The following is a 24,793-nucleotide window of genomic DNA, read 5'->3' on the forward strand; positions in this document are numbered from 1 at the left end:
CTGCAAAGCCTGCTGTGTATCTGCAGCATGGCTTAATTGCATCTGCCAGTAACTGGATTTGCAACCTGCCCAACAACAGCTTGGCTTTCCTTCTGGCAGATGCTGGTTATGATGTATGGATGGGGAACAGCCGGGGAAACATCTGGTCCAGAAGACACGTGAAATTGTCAACCACATCACCAGAATACTGGGCCTTCAGGTAAGGAGAATACTACCAATGAATAAAGTGTGTACGCTGCTCATTTATATGGATGACTGCTCTTTGAATTTTCCCTTTCCGTCCAAATGCACACTATGGAATCTACAAGAAGGAAATGGACATTTCTTTTTCTACGCAGGTTTTCTTCACAAGCTCTGAAGAAATGCCCTTATTATTGCATCGAGAGTTGTTTTAAATACTCCACTTGGCGTGTGTGTATGTAAAGTATATACGCAAGAAAAAAAAAATCAAGATGTAAAGGTCAACTTTAGAAAGGTTAATTCCAGGACTATCATATTGTCAGTGTGCACCCCAGAAATTTACTTGGTACCCTTACTAAAGAGGAAAAATGAAACTGATCAAGAAATGGGACCAGAATCAAGGCTCTGGTTGAAAATCCTGGGAAACAGACATTCATGATAAGCCAAGATGAGCCAAGCCCTTTAGCATAGATGACACTCCAATTCACTGAGTAGTAAAGGAACTCTACCCTCCATAGGCCGGTGGTGCTGAAATCTGTCCCTGGAGCTGAGTTGCCAGCAGACCCTGTGGACACTGTCTTCCTTAGAAGTTAGGCCTGCTGAGTCACAGAGGCAAACCCCGCACCTGTAGTGGAGCTAAGAACCATTCCTTGAAGGTCACTAAAGCTGTTTGTTCCTTGGCCTCATTCCTGGAAGCCAATTTGCATTCCCTAATTCCACATTCCAGGGCAGTTGTGTCATGGCACAATTGCAAATAACATCATGATTCCCTAGATGAGTGTTTTCCCAACTACATACAGGAAAGAAGCACCTGAAGTGCTTGATAAATATGCAGATGACCAGGCCTCTTCCCTGGACATTTTGATTCAGTCTGTCTGGGCTGAAGTCTGCAAGTCTCTTTGTTTTATTCTGTTTTTAAAATAAGCATTCCAGGTAATTTTTCTTTTCAAGGGAGTTTGGTAAATCTGCTATAGAATTAAGTGAAAATCCTCTGGAGGCTTTTGCAAGTCAGATTTTTCTGATTTCAGTTTCTTAACAAAGTTATTCTTGCAATCAAGGTGATATCCTCAAAAGTTGCACAGACGCATGATATCACGTATTGATTCCAGTATTACATTTAACAAAAGCTAAACATCTAGGTCTGCAATGAATATGTTTAAGTATTGCAATCCTAAAAATGAGATGGGTTTTTTTTCCAATGTTGTTGTTCTTTTTCTTTGGCAGTTTGGATGAGATGGCTAAATATGACCTTCCAGCCACAATCAATTTTATCATAGAGAAAACTGGACAGGAGCGACTCTACTATGTGGGCCACTCCCAAGGCACCACCACTGGTGTGTTTGGGGCAGGTGTGATCTGAAAGTGTCAGGGGATCTTCTTCATATTCAAGAAAGGGGTCAGGATTTCTTCCCTCTGTGCAGTCTCTAGCTTGGGGACTCTGAGCTGGGAAACAATCTTGTCTGGCTGGCTTCTAAAGAGTAAATAAATAAAGTGTGGATGACTGAGGGATTTTCCCCCCAGGACTAAATCTGGAGATTGATGGATAAGCCTGAAAGAGAAACAATTATTTATTTATTCATTTGTGTACCCAACAACACTTGACAGACACCAGGTTAGATACTGGGGAACCAAAGATAAATAAATATGGTATGTATCTTTGCCTTAAAGAGCTCACAGTCTAGTGAGGGACACTAAAAAAAAAGCAGAGAATTACAAATCTCAGTGATTATATGTCACAACCAGTGTGACTTTTAGTCAGTTCCCAGTGGGTGCTGGGATAGGCTAGATGTGTGTGGGTGGGCTACGTTGGCAGTGCCATAAGGCACTCCATTCTCTTCACTGCTCTCTGTTCAGCTAGAGACCTTGACAATACCAACAGCATTTACACCAGTTATTTGAGAGCATTGTCATCCATATTTTACAAATGGCTGAACTTAGGAATCCTTTCTAATGGTGATAAAGCCAATTAGAAAGTGTGTGTATATATATATATATATATATAATCTAACCTTCAAAAGAATTATTCTATAAGGATTCTATTTTCCATATTTATATATAGAGAAAACTGAGACTTATACAGGGGAGGTTAAGTTGCCCAAGTTTTCACATAGCTAGCAAATGGGAAGCCAAAATTATAGCCCAGTTTTGTCTGATACCAAAGACTATCGTCAAGCTAGAATGGCCCTTGGAGTTTACCTAGACATGCCCCACACTGTATGTTATTTTTTTTTAATTTTTTAATTTTTTGCGGTACGCGGGCCTCTCACTGTTGTGGCCTCTCCCGTTGCGGAGCAACAGGCTCCGGACGCGCAAGCTCAGCGGCCATGGCTCACGGGCCCAGCCGCTCCGCGGCATGTGGGATCTTCCTGGACCGGGACACAAACCCGCGTCCCCTGCATCGGCAGGCGGACTCTCAACCACTGCGCCACCAGGGAAGCCCCCACACTGTATGTTTGAACCCTTTCTGCAACATTCTCTATAAGTAGATTTGCATCCTTCAGGGACAGGAAACTCACTTTATTCTGAATTAGCCAGTTCCACCTTCAGAAATTTAAAAATCCTTCCCTAAAAATGGCACTTACTCTGAGTTTCTTTGTTTTATTTTTTAAATATAACTACTTTTACTATCATTTAAAATGAATTAAGAATTGTTCTAAATCTATGAATTAGTATCTTCTTCCCTTTCAGCTTTCATAGCATTCTCTACTAATCCAGAGCTGGCTAAAAGGATTAAGATATTTTTTGCATTGGCTCCAGTCACCACTGTGAAATACACCCAAACTCCTATAAAAAAATTAACAACTCTTTCCAGAAAAGTAATCAAGGTATGTGACAACTTTCCCCCAAGTTTAAATCTGTAGTAACTAAAACTAGCCCTATTTCCATTGATTTCAAGAGAAGACAGCTTGAGACAAATAACATTTTACAAACATCTAGGAATGCTCGAGGCACACATGTAGGTTTCCTGATGATGTACAGTTTTGCCAACAGGGTTCAGGGTGCTCACTCTGCTGCCATTCTACCCTGCTGTCTTCATTTTTAACTTAGAGGCTTGTCTCTCATGTCATTCCTCAGTCACAGATACAGCAAGAGCTGATTTGATTGATTGATTGGTTTAATCTAGTAGGTTAAATTTCTCTCTGGTGCCCCCTAGTTTATCAGGGACAGTATAGTGTAGTAGTTGAGATCACAGCATGTGATTTTAGGGTGCCTGTGGGTAGAAATGAACTCAGGGTCTTCCTACTCCACTATTTTGCAGACTCCCCTCTGCACTAGTGCGTTTTAAATGTGACCTATTGTCTACACAGCAGTTCTACTTAGTGCATATTAATTTTCTATTTTATAGTTGAAGAAATTCAGGATAATAGAAATTAAATACTTTCCTAAGGTATAAGAGACAGAGTCTAGAATCAAACCAAGGCAACCCTGACTCCAAAGGCTTACCAATTTCCTATGGGGACTAGTTTTTTAGGGGAAGTCCCAAAAAACACTCCAAGTAAAAGATCTTGGGTTTTTCCCAAGCTTTTTGCTTGATGGTGTCTTAAATCGATCTTGCAGATGTTGTTTGGTGACAAGATGTTCTATCCTCACGTATTTTTTGACCGATTCATTGCCACCAAGGTGTGCAACCGGAAGATATTTCATCATATTTGCAGCAACTTTTTATTTACTTGGAGTGGATTTGACCCCAAAAACTTAAACATGGTACGTGTAAGTAGTCAGATCCAGGAAAGCAATTGTTTTGTTGCACAGAGGTAAGGAGAGTACATTCTAAATTGCATGGAAACCACATTTCAAAGTCTCCTTTTTGTCTCCTGGAATGTAGCTGGCATGTTTACGGCTTCCAACCAAAGCTGAGAGTCCACCTGCTTTAATGGGAGGATTTGAGAAGTCTCTGCCACTGAAAATTGTCACCAATTCTTGTTGGACAAAGTGCCACCATTAAAGAGTCCTTCACTTAGGCTATGGTTTTGAAATTTATCTTGCTATGCCTGAGCCCTATCTCAGACCTACTGACGTAGAATTTCAGGGAGTGAGCCCAGCCATCTAATTTTTAACCAATTTTCTACTTTCATAGGTGATTTGGACATAGTCATTTTGTGAACGACTTATGTCTTTTATCCAAAGGGGTAAAGGAATGGCTCTTCAATAACAGCTACAGACTCACCGTTCAAGTGATATGGAGAGGGATAATTGTTGGGGTTCTTATCAAGTCCTTTCCAACTTAACTGAGAGCCTTTCCTTTCTTAGCTACCTCTAACTGATCCGAAGGGTGGGAGGGAGAAAAAGACGAAGCTACTGTCCCCAGCTAGAGTGGAGACAGGTTTGAAACCAGGGGTGGGACAAAGTTGAAGTTGGTCTCCATCTGTCTCACAGACTTCTGCCTAGAGCCTTGCCTCCCTCAGTGGATAGTGGTGATTAATATTTTCCTTGATTTCAAGCAAGATTTATAAAAGGCTGTTTATGCAAAGCATGCCTTAGCCACTGCCTTTCACATGACTTTCTTACTTTCTCAATTTACTAGGGAAACCATGCTTGCCTTTCGCTTAGATGGAAGTGTACCGTGTAGAGCTAAGTAAAAAGACCTTTAAGCAAACTCAATAGAGACAATTTCAAAAAACACCCTCTCAACATGGCCTAAGAGTTTGCTAAAGAAAAACTTCACAAAATGACATCCTAGAACATTCGTGGGATGCCCTCATTGTACATTTATATAGTCAGATTGCCCATTTTCTCTCTCTGTTGTGGACTGGATTATAGAATATTACAGTGCCTGCAAGGATGTTTACTTTAGTGGAGCATAACCAGGGCTACATAAGTAGAGTTTGTAGAGCTTTCAAAAATTACACATGTCCAGAACTCAACCCTAGAGATTTTGGTATTGTTTCATAGGTTTGGGTAGCTCATAAGTAGTAGCTCATAAGTAGCTCTTCTTTGGTTAATATGTCTTTAGAGGGTATGGTACATGTTTATTCCTTGAGAGAGAGAGGAGAGAAAGAGAGAGAAAAAAATACTCAGATTTACTTGTGGTGTGATTATATGATTAGCCTTCAGGTAAGAATCTTTTTACTTTGCAGAGTCGCTTAGACGTTTATTTGTCACAAAGCCCTGCGGGAACATCTGTTCAGAATATGCTGCACTGGGCCCAGGTACATGCTCCCTGTTCCTGATATGACACACACATATCTCTGCAAGATCCCTGAGGAGCACTCCCAAGAGAGCTCACTGCAGGGTTTTGTAGGTTCTGCTACTGTCAGGTGGATGTTTCTGGAATCAGCATCAACTCATGTTGATTTCCTTTACTCCTGTCTATTCTCCATGTCCTCTGTATCTGGTGTTTGGGTTCCCAGGTGTTCTGACTAAATTCTGACCTTTAGATTACTCTGAATTGCCTTTTTTAGGAAAAGCTTGTGTTTCCTCTTTTGCGAAATCATTAGCTCTAATAGAGCTTTATATAACATGATACAGGCTATTCCAAAAAGATCTGTTTATCCTCTAATTGGGATATGGGCGATTTCAGAGTGTGGAAATATTGCTTAATTCAGAGGAAATTAAATGTTAGAGAGAGATTAAAATAGATTGTTTCTGTTTTTACTCTCAGTTTAAGGGTTATGGTTTTTTTTGTTACTATATTACTCAATACTTGGCAAGTCAAATTCTGTTGGTATAGCTTTCTGAGCCAAGTATGTATGAGTGTGTGTATGGGGGGAAAGGTCTTCCCAAAGTTTTAATATTTAATTACACATTTTGAGTTTTAAATACTTTAAAACATTTAATAGGGATCTGAGATCACTAGGAATTTGAATTTTAACCTACACCCTGATGAATTTGTTCCATGCTTTAAAGTTGAGAATCACTGCTATAGATAGTCTGAAATACTAGTTGAGGATTTCTGAAATTCTTTGAAGAGTTCCACGCCCAGAAGATAAGCCTTCAAGTTCCTACAGGAAGAAAGATATTCTGGACACAGAGCCTCCTACTGGTGAGGAGACAGGTAGACTCTGATAGGCATGCCTTTCCAGGAAATACAACTTCAATTTCACATTTATTGAGCACTTATTATGTGTCCTTGTTGTCCAAATATACGATTTAATTCTGTCTCATTCTTTCTTATGAATTCTCATAACAATCTTTCAATGAAGGCATTGATATTCCCATTCTACAGATGTCATAACCAACCCTTTACACATCTCACAGCTGACTCTTCTTAAAGATATCTCTTCTTCTTTGACAGAAAGTTCTCTTCAGAATAGAAATAACTGGGCGTGGGGAGATAAAACATTTGGTCATAAGTTATGTAGAGAGCTAAGGCACAGATGATGATGATATGAATAAAAAGAATGATTTCTTGACCATTCCAGGGGCCACATGCTTTTTATGCATGACCATATTTAATCTTCACAACCCTATAAGAAAAATGTTATTGTCATTTCCATTGCACAGATGAGACAGTAGGTTTAGAGAAGATACATATCTTGCCTGGATCACAGACTTAATAATCCATTAAGCTTGGATTCAAACAAGGTCTGTTTGATGCTAGAATCCAAGTTCCTAACTTGTACACTCTTTTGCCTCTCATTGCTGAAAACCTACAGAATTTCAACAGCTGCAGACTACTGCCTCTGTCAATATAAATCACAATGAGAACCATTTCAAACATAAAATCAGAACGAAATCAATGTCAAAAAAAAAATCTGAGATTCAAGTTAAGGGAAAAACTAAATCCTTGGAGTAGTCTGAGAATAATTTAATGAAGTGCTTGAGGTAAAGGTAAAAATTATCTGCCTCCTCAATCCAACATGGGTAGCAAATAACAGAAAAAGGATCCCCTAGAAGTATTAATGCTTCTACTCTAATACCTGAAGTCTAAAATTTAAAATGAAAACAGGTTACATACGCTGTCTCAGACACTCAGTCCATGGCCATATTACTGACAACATGGCGGGCTGCTTGGCTCTACAGACAGGAGACAGACAGACAGAGGCTATACCTCAGAAAGCCCTGAGGGTGTTCTTTGAGTGAGCATTCCTTTCAAAAGTAACAAAAATGTTTAAGAATAAGGAATATAATCATAATATCCTAGACCATCTGACAAGGATGATATGGCATAAAGTTTTTAAATAATAACAGCAGTCATTTTTTAATGTAGGAAATGTATAGTTGGTGCCTTTTAAAAATAAATATATATAAATTCCTGAAGCCAGGATATTCAAGAATCATTCAATTTAGCATCTTTCAAACATTTTCTATGTATACAACATTGTAATATTTAAAGCCCTCACTGCTTGAGGATTTTTGTTGGAAAAGTATAGAGGGGAAAAAAGGATTGTAAGTCAGTTCCATGAATTAGTATCAATTTTTATCATTTTTATTATTTGACTTATTAAACTTTATTGACTTTTAGCTCATGTGCTAAAGAGTGGGACACTATGTCAAACGATTTTGTAAATTTTTTGTTAACTGTCTTTAAATGTATGTTGTTTTCTTGCATCATTTTAATATGTTTGTTATTTTTATCTTATTATAGGCTGTTAATTCTGGTCAGTTCCAAGCTTTTGATTGGGGAAACCCTGATCAGAACATGAGGCACTTCCACCAGGTATAATATCAACAATGATGAAACAATTGCATACTGCAAATGAATTTAAAAAATAGTATCTACTCATCAAGCACCTACTAGGCCCCATTCACTATGCCAGATATTTTGTATAGATCAGATGTTGCTTATTGGGTTCTTACCATGTGCCATAACATTATTTTTGATCCTCAGAATGACCTTCCAAGGTAAATATCATTGTCTCTATTTTTCCAGAAGCTCAGAGAGTTTTAGGTAAATTGTCAAAATTATTTAGCTTATAAAGAACAAGAATATGACACAGGAGTTCCTGGGTCAAAAGTCCATTCTTCTTCCACTACACTTATTCCTTTTCAAAAAATAGAAATTCTCAGCACTTAATTAAGACCATATTTTAAAGAAAGAATTAAAGATACATAATTTTGTTTCTGGAGCATATTCTCTGGCTTCTTAACTGTCTCTCATTAAATGAACTAACATTTTCCTAATAATTCTTTGGGATGTCATTTACTAGTCATTTTATAAAAGTACATGAATTATTAGAGATATTCCAGACAGGAATATCACCTTTAGGGAGAAGCAGTCCTATCTGCCAGATAATGATATGTCAAAATATTTCTTGACATTATACACGAAAACTTTTGGAGCAAAAACTCTATATTAAAGCAAATAGATGTCGTTGTTATTATTATTTTTTCAGTATGTAAGGAAATCCAATGATGGCTTTGGCCTCTTGCTGATAGACTGAGCTTAAATTAAACAAATAGTCATCAAAGATACATGGGTTTTTCAAATCAAGGATATGGACGGAAATTTGGAAAATTTTAAAAAAGCAATTTCAGTGCCACCATAATAACTACAATAGTGAAAATGCATAATTTCAACTAGTGTGAAAAATCTGATTTTTCTCCTAAACTGCTACAGTTATACGTGTGTGGGGTGGTGTGTGCCCACACACACAAACTCACACACCGTGCCAAAGTACTATTTACTCTTGTAATTAACCAATTCCTTGTCCTAGCAAGAGTACATAGTTGCTTTAAGAAAAGCTTTTTAGATGATGACCTTACCCTATAAGACTCAAATACCTATTTGAATGAGAGTTGAATCACAAGTACTAACTTCGTCACTGTGCTTGCAGATTCTATCAAAATACATGGCCATTCAGGTTCAAATATGAATCTTTTGCTTGGAACTTTGGGGGAAAAAGAGAAAACCTAAAACAGACTGAGGGTGAACAATATACAAGTTTTAAACATCAGTAACTTTTGTCACAACTGTAAGTAAGAGCCCCATAAATTAGGCAGGTGTGATTACCAATATAATCACCAATCCTGTAAAACTAAGAAAGTAAAAAAATTATTTCTTGGCCAAAGGCCACCATATATCATTTGGATCTTGATCTTGATGTTCATTTTTGCTTTGCCATCTTCTGGGCTCCCCCATTCATTCTTAACAGGGTATTAAATTATTGCAGTAAATGTATTCTCATTTCAGAGGCCCCTGAGACCCACTTGTGCCTTAAAACTTGCTAATATTTTTGCCACTCTGTGCTGTGTTGTTTTTCTATTCTTTATGTCTCTCTATCCTTGCATTTGAATATTTATGCTTTGTATTATTCTGCTGAGAAAACTGTCAAGTCAGGAAGAGCATGCCTCTCTTTTCATCAGTTGCACTTTTGCACTGGGGCCTTGCACCAGGCTTTTCTGAGTTCACCCTTCCCTCGAGTGCACTACTGGTCAGTGCTAATCTGCACTCATTTCCTTCTTTGCCCTTCACATTGCCTTCTCATAGCTACACATTCCCATTTACCACTTGCTCCTAAGCCCAGGTCCAAGGCCTCCCAGTATTACAGGGTAGGGGAATTATACTTGATATATTTGGTAATGCAAAGACCCATCCAGTGACAGTGAAATGTGGAATGACTATACCAATGCGCTCTGCCTCACATCTCTCTACTAGGAGAACTCAAGGTGCAGAGTCACCGAGTCAGGGGTCTCCCCCAGGCACATTTCTAGTCCTCTTAGAAACATTTCCCGGCCAATGTTACTGTTTCCTAAGGATTTATAACCTGGTCCATGTTACCTTTCTTCCTAGTCTTGCTGTCAAAATTAACTAGGGTGTATTAATCTCCTTGGGCTACCATAAAAAATCCCATAGACTGAGTGGCTTAAACAACAGAAATGTATTTCTAAGAGTTCTGGAAGCTGGAAGTCCGAGATCAATGTGCCAGCACAGTCAGGTCCTAGTGAGGGCTCTCTTCCTGGACTGCAGAAAGCCACCTTCCTCATGTGTATCCACATAGCCTTTCCTCTATGTGGTTGACGAGAGAGAGAGACATTAATCTCTCTCTCTTCCCCTTCTTATAAGGCCACAAATCCTATTGGACTGGGACCCAAACCTTATGGCCTCATTTAACCTTAAATACTTCCTAAAAGCCTTGTCTCCAAATACAATCACTTTGGGGTTAGGGTTTCAACATATGAATTTGAGGGGAACACAATTTAGTCCATAGAATATGCAACTCTTTCCATTGTAAGTAGTAGAAATCAACTTTATTTTATATTTTAAAAAAATGTTTTAGTTTTACTGAAATAAAAGGTATAGTGGTAAATGCACAATAGCCAGGAACTTATATACCGTTCTCAGGCTCTCTCTTTCTCTCTCCCTCTCAGTCTCTTTCAATTCTGCTTGCATGTGCTGTTTCCATTCTTAGGCTATTTCCAAGATAGTAGTACAATGGTAACGGTGTGTACCTAGCTCATGAAGCTTTTTTTAACTGCAAACTCAAAGAAAATGGCAATATTTTCTCAATAGCTCTGGTAAAAAGTTCCTGAGAGAACTCTGACCCAATTTTAGTAATGTGCCCATTGCTCATACAATTGTACTGCGGCCAGAAGAATGAAGGACTAATTGACCAGGACTGATCACCCTGGACCACTCTGGAACTGGGGTTTTGGGATTTGTTGAATCAGCACAAGAAAGGTTGTGTTACCAGAAAGAAGGGAAACTTGCCAGGGGATTAGCATCATAGCCACTCTATTTCTCTGTAACGGGCTGGCTCCTTTTAAACATTATTTTCAAATGTCTTTTTTGTACATTAGTCTCAATGCCCCCTAAAGAGTCTTCTCAAGTGTTACTAACTCCCCTGAGCCCAGATTTCTGCATATAAGAAGGGGTATTTATATTTATTCTATCCAATATTTTGTTTGAAATTGATACACTCTCAACCCAAGTGCTACTAGAAAGATGGTCCCCCATAGAAATGAGAGCCTCTCTTACTCTGGGATCCTTTTCTTTTTTCCCAAAAGTGAAAATCAGGAATATAATGGTTGTCTTTTTTTAATCCACAATTCATATTATTGCACAAAAGTACTTTCAAATATTTTTAACATGTTAATGTTTATATATCATTAAGTATGTACTAATTGCACATTTTTAGCATTTGAAGAACTTGCTTAACAACTGACAGTTAACGTTACTTCTATAGTGTGGTTTTCTGTGAAAACTATTTTTCTCTCTCTTCAATTTTATTTAGCGTACACCTCCCCTATACAACGTTTCTAAGATGGAAGTTCCAACAGCAGTGTGGAGCGGTGGACAGGACCCTGTGGCTGATCTCAAAGATGTTGAGAATTTACTTCCTAAAATTACCAGGCTTATTTATTTCAAGTTGATTCCACACTACAATCATGTGGATTTTTACCTTGGACAAGATGCACCCTATGAAGTTTACCAAGACCTAATTAGATTGATGGAGGAATGTTTGCAAAATTAAATACACTTTCCTTTCTCTAAGGAAGCGGGTTTTTGTCATAAGAATATGGAGCACAGACCCTAAGGTGACCCCTCCAATAATTTTCACCTCCCAGTGTCCATGAATTTGTGTAATCCTCTCCCCTTGAGTGTGGGAGGGACCTGAGACTTGCTTCTAGACAAGAGAATTGGCAAAGGTGATGGGATGTCACCCACTGATTACATTCTATTATGTAAGAATCCATCTTAGCAGACCGGAGCAAGAGATTCTCCTTGTTGGCTTGAAAAGGCAAACAGATATGTTGAGGAAACCCACATGGGAAGGAACAGTGTGTGACTTCTAGGATCTGCAGGTGGCCTCCAGCTGATAACCTGCAAAAGATTGGGACTCTCAGTTATACACCTATGAGAAAATTAATTCTGCCTAAAACCTGGATGAGCTTGGAAGCCCATTCTTTCCTAGTAAATCCTCCAGTTGAGAAAGCAGCCTGTCTAACAGCTGGATTGCAGCCTGGTGAGACCCTGAACAGAGGACCTAGCTATGCCATGCTTGGACTACTGACCCATGGAAAGTGAGATAATAAATATATGTTGTTTTAAACCACTAAATTTGTGGTAATTTGTTATCCACAATGGTAATAAACTACTACAATTATTATTAATAATAAATTATTATTAATATCATTATTATTATTGTATCTCTGGTTAGAAGCTTGAAAAACCCAGCTTCTTATTTCCATTATTTCCCTGTGTCTTATTTCTCTTGTCATGATGAACTTCCTTGAATATTTCTTGTTTTGCAGATCGCTAATGCTCCATTCTCTCAGTGTTTTGTCTAAGAGTCAATTTTGCATTTCTTTCTTTCTTCCTTTCTTTCTCTTTTTTCTTTCTTTCTTTTTCTTTCTTTCTTCCTTTCTTCCTTCCTTTCTCTTTCTTTCTTTTTTCTTTCTTTCTTATTATTGTAGTAAGGACACAACGTGAGATTTACCCTCTTAATATATTTTTAAGTGGGTCCTCTACCCAGGGGTGCAGGCCTTGACTATACTGCATCTTCACCCCTCCTTCCTGTCTTGTTCCTTTTTTATATCTTTATTTGTGGAAAATATTTTCTGGTAGCTTTCAGGTCATTATCATTGACAGTTGTTCTATAAATAGTTGTATTTTGGTGTGCCCATGGGAAGCGTAGAGCTCAGGGTCTTCCTACTCTGCTATCTGGGTCACTCCCCCCTACAACATTATATTTCTTAATCAGGTAGGGTTTTCTTGTTTTTATTCCTACATCTTAAAAATATTCTATCTTAATTTATAATTTATTTTCAGTAGGAGTCTCAAGGTACATCACCATCATTCTCACCAATCAGATCAATTTAATACTTTTACATTGCTTTTGTATTTCATGTTCAGGAATCTGAACTAGCAGCTTCTAGAGAGGAGAACACTTTAACATGGAACCATTTTTCAGTTCCACTATAAGCCCACTTTGCACAGGACTTGGGGAGTCACAGTCTCCTTGGTGATAGGGTGTCTTTGTAATCCTTACCAGTCGTTGATATAAAAAAATTTACTCTGCACCTTTTGTGTGTTAGAGGCTGGAGATATCTGATGAAACAAGGAAAACATGGTTCTTACCCTTTAAATTTATATTGAGTTGAAAATATGCTGGGGAATTTCAATCCAACAGAGATGTAATAAAAATAACTAACATTATTTGGCACTGGTTAACTTGTTTAGCATTTATCAAAGGCAAGGCCAAAGCCATCTATTTCTGCCACATCTCTGTGATACAGGTACCATGTTTATCTTATTTTAAGGAATACCACTGATGCTCAGAAGACTTAAATACTAGCTAAGGTCAAATATTTAAGAATTATAATCAAATCTGGATCTTGAGCCCAGAGTTACCTGAGTCCAAATTCTAACTCTTGTTACTTCTTTGTTTTGTTCCCCTAAAGTTATAGATGAGGAAACCCAACGTAGATTGTCCTGGTTGGGCAAGGTCCTGCTTGTTAGAGAATTTCTGAGGCTCTGTACAGTGGGTAAGGCCAGAATTTAATACATTTTTATAGTAAACAGGGACACTAAAGCAAAATCACCAGAGCAACAGAAAGGAGTGGTTGAACCAGAAACAGGGACAGGGTATGAGATGGGTAATGTCAGGACAGAAGAGGAATGTGGGTGAGTATGTGAAACAGGCTACCCAAGTTGAGTCAAAACCAGGTTGGCCCAGAGCAAAGTCAGGTCTGGCAGCCTGGTTGCTATTTATCTGACAATCTGTTGATAGATGTGTTTTTATAGCTTTTCCATAGTCACAACACTTTAAGGAGCAGAGTCATGCATTTGACCCTACCCAATGTAATTCATATCAATGAAGCCCGTCCTGCAACACTGGAGAATTACCCAACCCTCAGCATAACAATCCTCCTTTCTATATTTAGTAGAATCAGAAATTTTGGAAAGTCACTATTCTTTGTAAGAAAAGGCCTTTCCTTTGTCTTCAGACCTGAGATTTCCTACATGAGGCTGAACATTTCACACTTTTTAAGTTCCATCCTCCAGATCTAGTCCTTTCAGCGTTGGTTCCAACCAATGCGTCCTGCACACCAATATGGTGTTAGATGGATACATTTGACTTAGTGAAATGAACTAGTTCTGTTAGCCCTTCCTTTAAAGGACATCAAGGATAATACAAATAGTTATAAAGATAATCATAACAAAAATCACTCTCATTTCTGAACCACTTCATGTTCTATTCAAAGTGCTTTCACAGCTGTAATTACCTTCCTTTTTATTTTTGAGAGGTAACAAGGAATGGCTATGTATAAATGCTCATGTTAGCATTAGCCATTGGAAGTTCCAGATCTAACTCCACAACTGATTAGCTATGTGACCCCGAAAAAATCATTTATCACTGATTCCAGCAATTTCCTTTTCTATAAAATGGTGACACTCTTTTCTGCCTACCCCATTTTCTGTCATGGAGACCAAAGATGTACATGAATCATATTTGCATAGCCCAGCACATGGGCCTTGAAGTCACACGGTTTAAGTTTGGCTCCTAGCTCCATTATTATCTTTATATCCATAGACAAGTTAATTAATCACTCTAATCCAAATTTTCCTATCTGTGAAATGGAGATAATGTTAGTACCTTTATTATTGAGTTGTTATGAGATAATGCATTAAAAAGATTTAACATAATGCCAGTTACATAGAAAGAGGTTAATGAATATTTTTATAAAATGCTATATAAAGATAACTGCTTGAAATTTTATTCATGAACAAATTCCCATATGGAAAAATAGTAACTTAATTTACATAGGAATTAAGTATTGCAAGACATTAAATGACATATGCAAAGTCATATTTAATCATAAGTCCTATTTTCTTGCCCTCTTGAGATTTTAATACATTTATCTGAATAACATTAAAAATAGAAATCATCTCTACCTATTATTTTGAAACACTTAACATTTGCCAGGCATTATACTACGTGCTTTCTATACATTATCTTGTTGGATTCTCCTAATAGTCCTGAAGATGAACTCCATGTGGCCTCCATTTTACACGTAAGAGACTGGATCTTTGAAAAGTTAATAACTTCCTGAAGTGGTAGACCCACTTTTTTTGGAGGTGGGGAATAACTCCAAAGCTGCATTACTATAGGGGCCAGTGCTGTTAGTTAACCATGATGCTATACTACTTCTCACAATGCAGTATTGCCAGAATATTAGTATTTGTTAGTCAATTATTCTCCATTTATTCACACAATCAGTTAAATAACCTCTAATATTTTATCCAATGATGTGATCAAAAAATAGTTGTTGAGTGGCTGGGAATGCCATCTTTGTCCTCCAGACACTTGATTGGGTCCTATGGAAACTGGAATACTTTTAAGACATGTAATTAATATATATTTGACTAAGACTCATTTCTCAAAATTTTCCTAGCGTACATAAATAAAGGGGCTGTAGAAGTGAGGGGGAGGGTATTAAATAAGATCTGAGCCTTGACAGGGGAATGCTGGCTGGCAGGGCACCTAAGGGCTTCACAGGGAGGCACCTCTTCGGTGACTATGGCATACCAGACTGGCCAATCCCAACACTTGACCTTGTCAGTGTCCTAGAAATAAATTGCACTTACACATGCTGAGTCATATAACTGAAGCTTACAGGAAGCTGCAAAGTATAAACCAAAGCATGTCTTTATAATTTACATTTAAAACTATAATTGTTAAGAGAACTATATCAATTTTTTTTGCCAAAATAGTTCATTCTTTCCCTTTAATAAAACACGTGGGAAGTTCTAGTATAAAAATGTTACTTGCTTGTGCAAGGGAATAAAACACAGAGGAAGTATGTTGTTTAACAAAAATCATCACCTACACAATCATTCAAGTACACTGAGCCTTTTTCCATGAGGAAATAACAGTGTAAGCACTTTACACGAATTATCTTATTTAATCTTAACAATAACTTTATAAAATGGTACCTTTCTTATCCCTACTGTATAGATTAAGGAATTGAAGTTTGGAGATATTGGGCCACTTGCCCCAAAATATCATTCTCTAATTCTGGAATCTTGACTTTAGATGCCAAACTCTTAATCTTTATGCTATAATGTTGTGAGTATTTATTATGAAGTAGCTAGGCATTCAGAACATGAAGAGTAATAAGGTAGACACTGTTCCTTCCCAAGTGGAACTTACAGACTAATGAAAAAGGCAGATATTCTACAGCTGCTTACTCACATAATGAAATCTTTAATTATAATTGTAATGAATCCACCAATAAGAAGACCACTCTCATCAAGGGGGACAGGGAATTATTCTTTGAGGAAATGAAATTTTGGCTGAGATCTGTAAAATCTGCCAGATGGGACTACAGGCAGGGGACTAGCTCAGGTGGCAAGGAGCTAGATTTACCAAAGGAAACTAAAGAAGCACAGGGAGCCAGGTTGGAAATGGGACGAGATGAGTTTGAAGAGGTAGAGCCTAGTTTTACACCTTCCTAGCCACTCACAGAATTTTGAATGTTAAGCCATTAAAGAATTTTAATCTCAAAAGCGCTTAAAACAGAATCAGATCTGTGATTTAAAATGATGACAGGGCTTCCCTGGTGGCGCCGTGGTTAAGAATCCGCCTGCCAATGCAGGGGACAAGGGTTCGAGCCCTGGTCCGGGAAGATCTCACATGCCGCGGAGCAACTAAGCCCGTGCGCCACAACTACTGAGCCTGCGCTCTAGGGCCCGCGAGCCACAACTACTGAGCCCACGTGCTGCAACTACTGAAGCCCGTGCGCCTAGAGCCCGTGCTCTGCAACAAGAGAAGCCGCTGCAACGAGAAGCCCGCACACAGCAAGGAAGAGTAGCCCCTGCTCGCCACAACCAGAGAAAGCCTGCGTACAGCACCAAAGACTCAACGCAGCCAAAATAAATAAATAAATAAATTAAAAAATATATATATAAAATAAAATAAAATGATGACAATAGGTACAATATGGAGAATGAATGAGGTGGTTGTGGGGAATCTAGTTGGAAGGTTGCAGTGGTCCAGCTAGTGATGAAGATAGCTTGGGCTATTATGTGGCTATTGAACTAACCATGAACAAATAGTTCAATATTGAGGAATCAGCGCTCTTTTGGGGACAATTTGTGTTGATACCTATGGTCTCAAAGCAAAATCTCTCAAGTAAGCTGCTATGTTACTTATACACATATGTATTTGTTGCTCTTTATTCAATCAACACTCTCAGAAGCATTAGATCCAGGAAGCTGTCGAACGTGTAACTGATTTTAAAAAATAACAATTATTTTGGTGACATTTTCTCTATTAGGAAATGTTAAATCATCAAAAAAAAACTTTTAAATAATAGTTTGGCATTTGTTATTGGATAGAGTCAGTGTAACAAGCCATCCTTCCAGGTTTAGCGACTTCAAGAACAGTGGTGGATATCATGCTTTTGATAAAGGACTATAGCTAAATAGTTGTGCATATGTCTTTTTGCTGGACAATAAGAACTCAAAGCTCATTTGGGGAGCAGAGGTCAAGCACTTGAGAAGGTACGTTTGATGGTTCAAATAGTAGGAAGTTTGATAGGCAGATATTCAATTCAGGTCAATCTATGATACAAAGTTATATATTTGGGATGAGTACTATATGAAACAATAAAGAATGTGGTTGAAGAAACATTTCAACAACAAAAAGAAAAAGCAGCATAAGGCTGAGAGCACACAGCTACACTCTCCAATACATGCCATTAGTTAGATGTGGCTATTTAGCACTTGAAATGTGGTTAATACTAATGGAGATGTGCTATCACTGTAACATAATATTCAGATTTCAAAGACTTAGTGCAAAAAAAAAGAATGGAAAATCTCTCATTAATAATGATATTGATTACATGTTAAAATGATAATATTTTGGATCTATTGGTTTAAAAGAAATAAAAATAGAATTAAATTTTATTTATAAAATGAATTATAAATAAAAATTTGATTTCATCTGTCCTTTATGCTTTAAAAAATGTGGCTGTAAGAAATTTTAAATTGTATATGTAGTTCACATTACATTTCTATTGAACAGCACTGGTATAGAGAAAAGAGTAAAGGTAATTATCCCCAAAGAAATCTGGTTATTTGTAGAAAATTTTAAATAATTCTGCATTTATAAGATTTTTAAATATATAGAGAAAATGAGAGAATATAGATTGTGTGAAAGATATCAGATTGTGCCATAGCACTTACCAAGTTTAAGGATAATTTGGAGACTGAACAGCAGAAAAATTATTATTGAGTAATAATCTGTTATTGTATTAGTGTGCAATGCAATTTATGAATAATAGTGGATTTATTCCAGATTAGTACGAAGCAAGATTGTTCATTCCTATGAATTTACTGTAAAATTTATTATGTAACTTGTATAAAATTTACTATATTTATATTAAATTACTATTAACTACTATATATTGATGTTAAGAAAAATGTCCTTTGAAACATAATTAAAAGGAAAGAGACCTAGTAGAATTTGCAGCCAAGCTGGCAGTGTCTCAAAGTAAAACATCTGACGTGAAGTAAATACTCAATAAATAATTAAGAATTGTTAGTAATAACTTTATCATATTCCTCAGTAACTAAGCAATATTCTCTGGACGCCTAGATTCATCCACTAATTCATTTATTTACTCAGCAAATTTTTGATGTTGATGGTGATTAGGAAAAGGATGAAACACAGATACTATGATATTAAAAGCCATTTACCCATTTTTCAGTAGTGCTGGGGGCATTTGAGGTGATTTAACTGTAATTTAACCAAATAAAAATTCAGGAAAGAAACAGGAGCATATATCAAAATAGCCAGTGTTACCTTTTTACATACTCTAATCATCATTTATTTACCTACATAAATTGATGAAACTATTAATATATATAAAACTAGATTCAATTGGAATTTTCGGTAAGCATTCTCTGTGTGTTTAAAAAGAAAATCTCTATTTGAATATACGTCCTACAGGAATTCAAATACAAAATGAGCTGTAGAGCATACCATACATAAACTGTGCACATTAAGTAAGCAGTTAAACCTACTTGGAGGAATGGATGGTATAAATTTCCTTCTATTCAGTTGTATTACCCTTCCTCTCCATTCTCACAAGCTTTGACTTTGGCCACCAATTAAGTTCTGATCCTGCCACTCCAGGACCTGGATGTCCTTAAAGACAACCTCCTGAACTTTTGGCTTTTGGTATTAACTTCTCTTTAAATGTAAGTGATCTTTCCTTTGAGCATTTTGGATTGTGACGGGTGTACACTGGATTAGCTTATTACTGCCTCTTTTCAAAAACCTTAATATTTCAGTCATTTATGACAGACAGAACTTTGTCATTTCTCTCTGTGCCTCTTTGTCATAGCCATACTGTGTTTGAAGGCGGGTGTAATAAAGTGGAGCTGAAATGGGGATTCATTGACACCAACCCTGAAGAGAACATGTTCTATACTCTAGTAGGTAATCTGAAAAACAAACATCATTTCTTATAGATATCATAAACACTGCCAACCTTGCTTTATGAGTAAACAAAATTTTTAAATGTAATTTAAAGTGCCTTTTCTAAAGCCAAAGTGTGCTAATCTATCATTTTACACACACATACACACACACTCACACACACACACACACACAAACACACCACTTATGGCTTTCTTGAGCCCTGTCTGAATTTTAGGATGCATAGTGGATTAGATAAATTATCTAGTGGGCAAGTGACAAGTTCCATGTTCCTGTTCATGCAAGGTATTTTACTCAGGGCAAAATCTGTCTCAAAGGTGTAAGATTTTAAATTATTTCTTTTCCAAAATTCTCCTTAGTTTCTATTTTGTTGGTTATAGCCTAATCTTTTTAACTTTACATTGTTTTCAAGGGGAAATTATGCCCCTTTTGATACAAAGTCATGTGTTAAGGAAAAGCAGTCTTTGGGGAGAAAGAAGCAAACTAGTAAACAAAAAAATGAGACATTATAATAGCAAATGTATTTTGAATTAGAGCATTGGAAAGAAAATAACAATCATTTTCATAAATAAGACACCAAGTTCAAAGATCTATGTTCAACAGTCTATTTTCAGCCATCTTGATAATGAACTGGGCAGCCACCATTAACAATTTGTGATATGATCCTTGGGTCAAGATATCAGAAATACCACAGGCCTTCTGAAAGGTTGTCCCTTAATCTACATTTTGCTCAAGATCCCTTTCCAGTTCTAATATCATCTAGTTTTATGAAAAAGAAAAAAAAGCAGGGAAAATTTGACCCTCTAGAGAATAGGAGTTATCATTTTACATTTTGCAGCACGAAGGAAGAAGTTTCAATGTCTTTTGTTTTAATTCATTTCAACATATTGAATACTTATTCAAATAGCAAGGTTACATAAGAAGAATGACGAAAGCATTTGGAAAAGACTAGCTTCATTTATTTGAGACAACTTTGTGTCTGTACAAGAAAACAGATTGAAAGAATTCTCCAGATTATTTAGATAAACCTCAAAGTTGAGTAAGAATATGAGAAGACAATGGTGTAGAAATTCTTCTGAGTTTTAAGCTAGTCTACAATCCATAAAGCCCTGAGAAGTTTAACTATAGTCATTCTATTTCCACATAAAGTCATGACAACAAAGCAACATTAATAATCTTCACATTGTGCTCCCTAGAACTCTCCAAAGAGTCCACTGAAATTTTCTTAGAAGGGATTGTTTTTAAAGTCCTCACCCATGAGAGGATCCAGGCAAGTCCACACCTCTCTGCCATTGACACATACCTTTGCGCATTGTCATTCAGGGCAAAGCGTGGTTCGTCTTTCATCAAAAAGACTGAATGAGTTTGGACTGGTACATAAGCTTTCCACCTATCCCAGCAAGCTGCATGCTTCCTTTCACTCCATATTTGTTTAATTGGCTCAAGTGGAACCGATCTTAGGATTTGGACATACATGAATGTTTGTTTTTGAAAGGGGTTGAGTCCAAACTAATAGAACTGAAACTTCTTCATGCTGGGTAGCAACTGACCCTTCTTCCCACTGGGAGATGAAAGAGATTCAGTTACTCCTTGGGCTTTACCGGCATAAAAAGTGAAGTAGAGGGCTTTCCCTGGTGGCGCAGTGGTTGAGAGTCCGCTTGCCGATGAAGGGGACGCGGATTCGTACCCCGGTCCAGGAGGATCCCACATGCCGCGGAGCGGCTGGGCCCGTGGGCCATGGCCGCTGAGCCTGCGCGTCTGGAGCCTGTGCTCTGCAATGGGAGAGGCCACAACAGTGAGAAGCCCGTGTACCGCAAAAAAATTGTGAAGTAGAAAATGGTGGCATTTCTGCCTCCATTATCCAGTATTTCTGGTGGAGCTTATGTTGCAGCAAAAAATAGAAATGAAGTTTTCCCTCTCCTGAGAACAAGGAAAATAAAGGGACCAGTGAACAGGCTAGAGAAGAAACATAAACTGGCCTGAGGTAATCAATCCTAGTTTTAACTGTTACTAATCTGTAGCGTCTGTAGTTAGATTTGTCCTTCACAAAGCTAACCTGTCACCTCCAATCCTGTGTAATTTAGGCAATTTACATTCTGCCCCTGGTATTTGCTCCCCCTGTAATCTCTTGTAGCAAATCACCCCTTGTAGCTGTTTGCATTTCAGAAAGGAGGTCTCAGACTGTTAACCCAGAGACTACCGGACCCAATTACTGGGTTGCCCGACTCCAGCAGTGACTGTTTTGAAATAATGCAAGAAGAAGAAGACTGCTAGACGTTCACCATTTTGATCCTTATCACTCACTTCGGACTGAGAACTTCCCTATAAGAATCCCTGTAATTCCACAGGAAAGGGGGGCACAGTTCTTGAGGTGCTAGCCTACTGTGTCTTCCCTTTGCCTGGCAAGGAAAATAAAAAGCCTCTTTATTTCTTATCCTCCAAATCTCTGTCTCCATATTTCTATTCGGCATCAGTGCACAGGGAGCCAGAATTCGTTGGCAACATTTAGAGCTAAAATGTCTTCATTCTCCTCAGGTCCCTTTGGCCTAAGGATTTTGTTTCCTCTGCTAGTTCCAAACCCTTTTTGGCCTCAAAAGTGAGTCAGGCTGGCCTCAACTTCTCAACGGAGTTATAATCAATCACTTTCCTGCACATTACATGGTTGACATCAGTAGTTTCACAAACATTGCTTCAGTTAACTCTCATAATGAACTCTGGTGTTGAGAAGATAGATATTGTTAACTCTGATTTTGTCTTAGGATACTGAGCACATACTTCCACTTTTGACACCTTGTTTTGAAAATGTGGCTGAACCCTCCCAACGGTGACAGATGCTCAGTGGAAACGTGGAGGATTTAGTCAAACTGGTTATTTGTCCCTCGGCGTGTGTCACTGTCCAGGGTTTCTTCACTTCCATGGGCTTCCTGTCTCTCATGTCTCTGGTTTCTATCTGCAATCGTATCTCATTCTTCATTTTGTCACATGCAAAAGTTCAGAAGTTCTTCATCACTAAGAGTCCTCAGGAACAAGAGAAGCTCACATAACTAGGTAAGACCAAAATGTATCACAATCGGGAGACGGGTTGGGAGTGGTAGCCAGGTGTAAGGGCTCTGTGCTGAGGCTGCCTTTGTTCCTGTCCTAGTTCTATCACCTCTCTGTTCTGTAACCTTGGGCAGATCTTTCATCTCTCTAAGCCTTTGTTAATTTCATTGACAAAAACGAGAATGATAACAGTAGCTGCTTTATGGCGTTTCTCTGAGGTTTAAATAACACAATGTGAAGCATTTAGAACAGTGTCTGACACAAGCTAAACCCTCAATAGTTATTAGTTTCTAAATGTTTTTAATTATATAACATTTACAAAAGTAAAATCATCTTCATCCAGATAGCAAATTTATGGAAAGCTATTTAACTTCAAAAGTAAATTCTGAATTTCTAGAAGTCTGTCATTAATTTGTTACAGTAAAGCCTCTCTGATGTTATTCTCTTGTTCGTTTTTAGATTTTAAAAATATAGTGAAAGCTCACACTGGGCTTAGTGCTTTGTGTGTCGCTTAATCCTCCCTACAGCCCTATAAGGTAAGTTACATTATTATCCTAATGCTACCAGCAAGAAAACCAGGAGACAAAGCTACTGAATAACTTACCCAAGGTCAGAAATCTTGTTCATGGTGAGGCTGGACTTCGAACACAGGCCATTGGACTGCAACTCCCCTATGATGAGTAATCTGCCTTGCGATTGTGGTCAGGCTGGTTTGAGGAGACATGCTTTTAAGCCGTGCCAAGGAAGAGACAATGGACATTTAAATGTGCCAAATTTGCCTTTGGGTGTCCACAAGAAAAATAATCACATCACTTAAAACTGATCATAAGCCTGTCTGTTTGAAGCTTCCTTGTTCATTGCTCTTGTTTTTTTGGTGGGTTGCTGGATGAGACTAGAGGATAACTCCACTTTTAGCTTTGCCATGGTATGGAAACTTGTCCTCTGAATCTTTATGTGTTCTGGCAACTCACAGGTGAGTAAAGATTTAAATTAATTGAAAAGCTTGGATTAAAATAAAACAAAAAATAAGTCTTCATACTAGATTGAATTCATTTCATTTCTGGAAGTGGACTATGTCAGGGCAATTTCTATGTGAAAAAAATAGATGAATAGTGCTCGGAGTTAGCTCACTGTATTTACTCCCTTCCACACTGTCTCAGCTTTCTCAGGATGTTAGTCAGGTTTTCATTAGGGGGCTATTTTAATTTCGTGAATCAACTTTGACATATGACATTAATCTGTGGTTATTAAATGTTTTACGCCAGGCATTCGCGTGATGTGGCTGTTTTTAACAACAACCTATTTGATTTGTGGAACTTTAAATGCCGGCGGATTCTTTAATTTGGAGAAAGAAGCAAATCCTGAAGTGTGGATGAATATTGTAAGTGATGGAAAGTTCCAAAGACCATCAAATAAAGCAGATTAATTGATTGTGAGATATTAAAATTCCTGTATGGCAGAAAAATCTCTGATAAGAAAACATAAAACATGGGTGATTTTTAACAGTTCTCCAAGAGTTAAGCTAGGTATATCTTCTTTTTTGGCTGAATAAGTAATACTTTCTAGGAATATAAAGCAGAATTATATTTTTTATAGATAACTTCCTCTTTTGAATTTACATTTTTAAGAATATTAAGAATTTCTATTTTAAGCCCTCTGGATCATATATATGACTGCCCTCTACTGGACTATGGTTTTATTATCTTTAAACCAAGAGGGGTCTCAAAAGACAATTGACACATATTTATGTATAACTTAATCACTTTGTCCTATACCTGAAACGAACACAACATTGTTAATCAACTATACTCCAATATAAAACAAAAAGTTAAAAAAAAGTGGTATATATATATATACACACACATACACACACACACACACACACACACAATGGAATTTTACTCAGCCATAAAAAAGAATAAAATAATGCCATTTGCAGCTACATTGATGGACATAGAGATTATCATACTAAGTGAAGTAAGTCAGAAAGAGAAGGACAAATACCATATGATGTCACTTATATGTGGAATCTAAAATATGACACAAATGAACTTATCTACAAAACAGAAACAAACTCACAGACGTAGAGAACAGACTTGTGGTTGCTGGGGGGTGGGGCAGGGGAGGGTTTGGGACTAGCAGATGCAAACTATTACATATAGAATGGATAAACAACAAGGTTCTATTGTCTAGCACAGGGAACTATATTCAATATCCTGTAATAAACCATAATGGAAAAG

At 37.6% G+C, this 24,793-nt stretch overlaps 2 protein-coding genes and 1 long non-coding RNA gene across 18 annotated transcripts in view; 2 read left to right on the forward strand and 1 right to left on the reverse strand.

Annotated features, from left to right (window-relative positions):
* The window catches only part of LIPK (lipase family member K), a 37,413-nt gene extending 13,919 nt beyond the window's left edge, over nucleotides 1-23,494 (forward strand). For 9 of the 14 annotated variants that reach the window (XM_089897888.1, XM_089897889.1, XM_089897877.1 and 6 more), the window contains 8 exons: nucleotides 1-199; nucleotides 1,405-1,514; nucleotides 2,869-3,005; nucleotides 3,739-3,885; nucleotides 5,259-5,330; nucleotides 7,709-7,780; nucleotides 11,295-22,559; nucleotides 23,013-23,494. In XM_089897888.1, the coding sequence (XP_089754014.1) occupies nucleotides 1-199; nucleotides 1,405-1,514; nucleotides 2,869-3,005; nucleotides 3,739-3,885; nucleotides 5,259-5,330; nucleotides 7,709-7,780; nucleotides 11,295-11,534 (977 nt within the window). In that variant the 3' untranslated portion in view covers nucleotides 11,535-22,559; nucleotides 23,013-23,494. The remainder of the gene's footprint in view (nucleotides 200-1,404; nucleotides 1,515-2,868; nucleotides 3,006-3,738; nucleotides 3,886-5,258; nucleotides 5,331-7,708; nucleotides 7,781-11,294; nucleotides 22,560-23,012) is intronic. The other 5 variants (XM_089897879.1, XM_089897881.1, XM_089897880.1 and 2 more) reach the window with 5 other exon arrangements.
* On the reverse strand, nucleotides 99-23,560 carry LOC149747282 (uncharacterized). Its single transcript, XR_016388112.1, has 2 exons — nucleotides 23,158-23,560; nucleotides 99-21,283 (listed from the first exon to the last, which is right to left on the reverse strand). It is a non-coding gene; the product is annotated as an uncharacterized LOC149747282 (long non-coding RNA).
* Nucleotides 22,468-24,793, forward strand: part of LIPN (lipase family member N) — a 17,473-nt gene continuing 15,147 nt past the window's right edge. The window contains exons 1-3 of one of the 3 annotated variants that reach the window (XM_089897890.1): nucleotides 22,545-22,559; nucleotides 23,013-23,089; nucleotides 23,819-23,934. In XM_089897890.1, coding sequence (XP_089754016.1) covers nucleotides 23,830-23,934 — 105 coding nt within the window. In that variant the 5' untranslated portion in view covers nucleotides 22,545-22,559; nucleotides 23,013-23,089; nucleotides 23,819-23,829. Of the gene's footprint in view, nucleotides 22,560-23,012; nucleotides 23,090-23,434; nucleotides 23,527-23,818; nucleotides 23,935-24,793 lie in introns of those variants that run through there. The other 2 variants (XM_089897891.1, XM_022569416.3) reach the window with 2 other exon arrangements.

Source organism: Delphinapterus leucas, chromosome 16, assembly GCF_059928025.1.
Source record: "Delphinapterus leucas isolate spDelLeu-1000000601 "Yukka" chromosome 16, BTC_Dleu_Yukka2, whole genome shotgun sequence".
Taxonomy (NCBI): domain Eukaryota; kingdom Metazoa; phylum Chordata; class Mammalia; order Artiodactyla; family Monodontidae; genus Delphinapterus; species Delphinapterus leucas.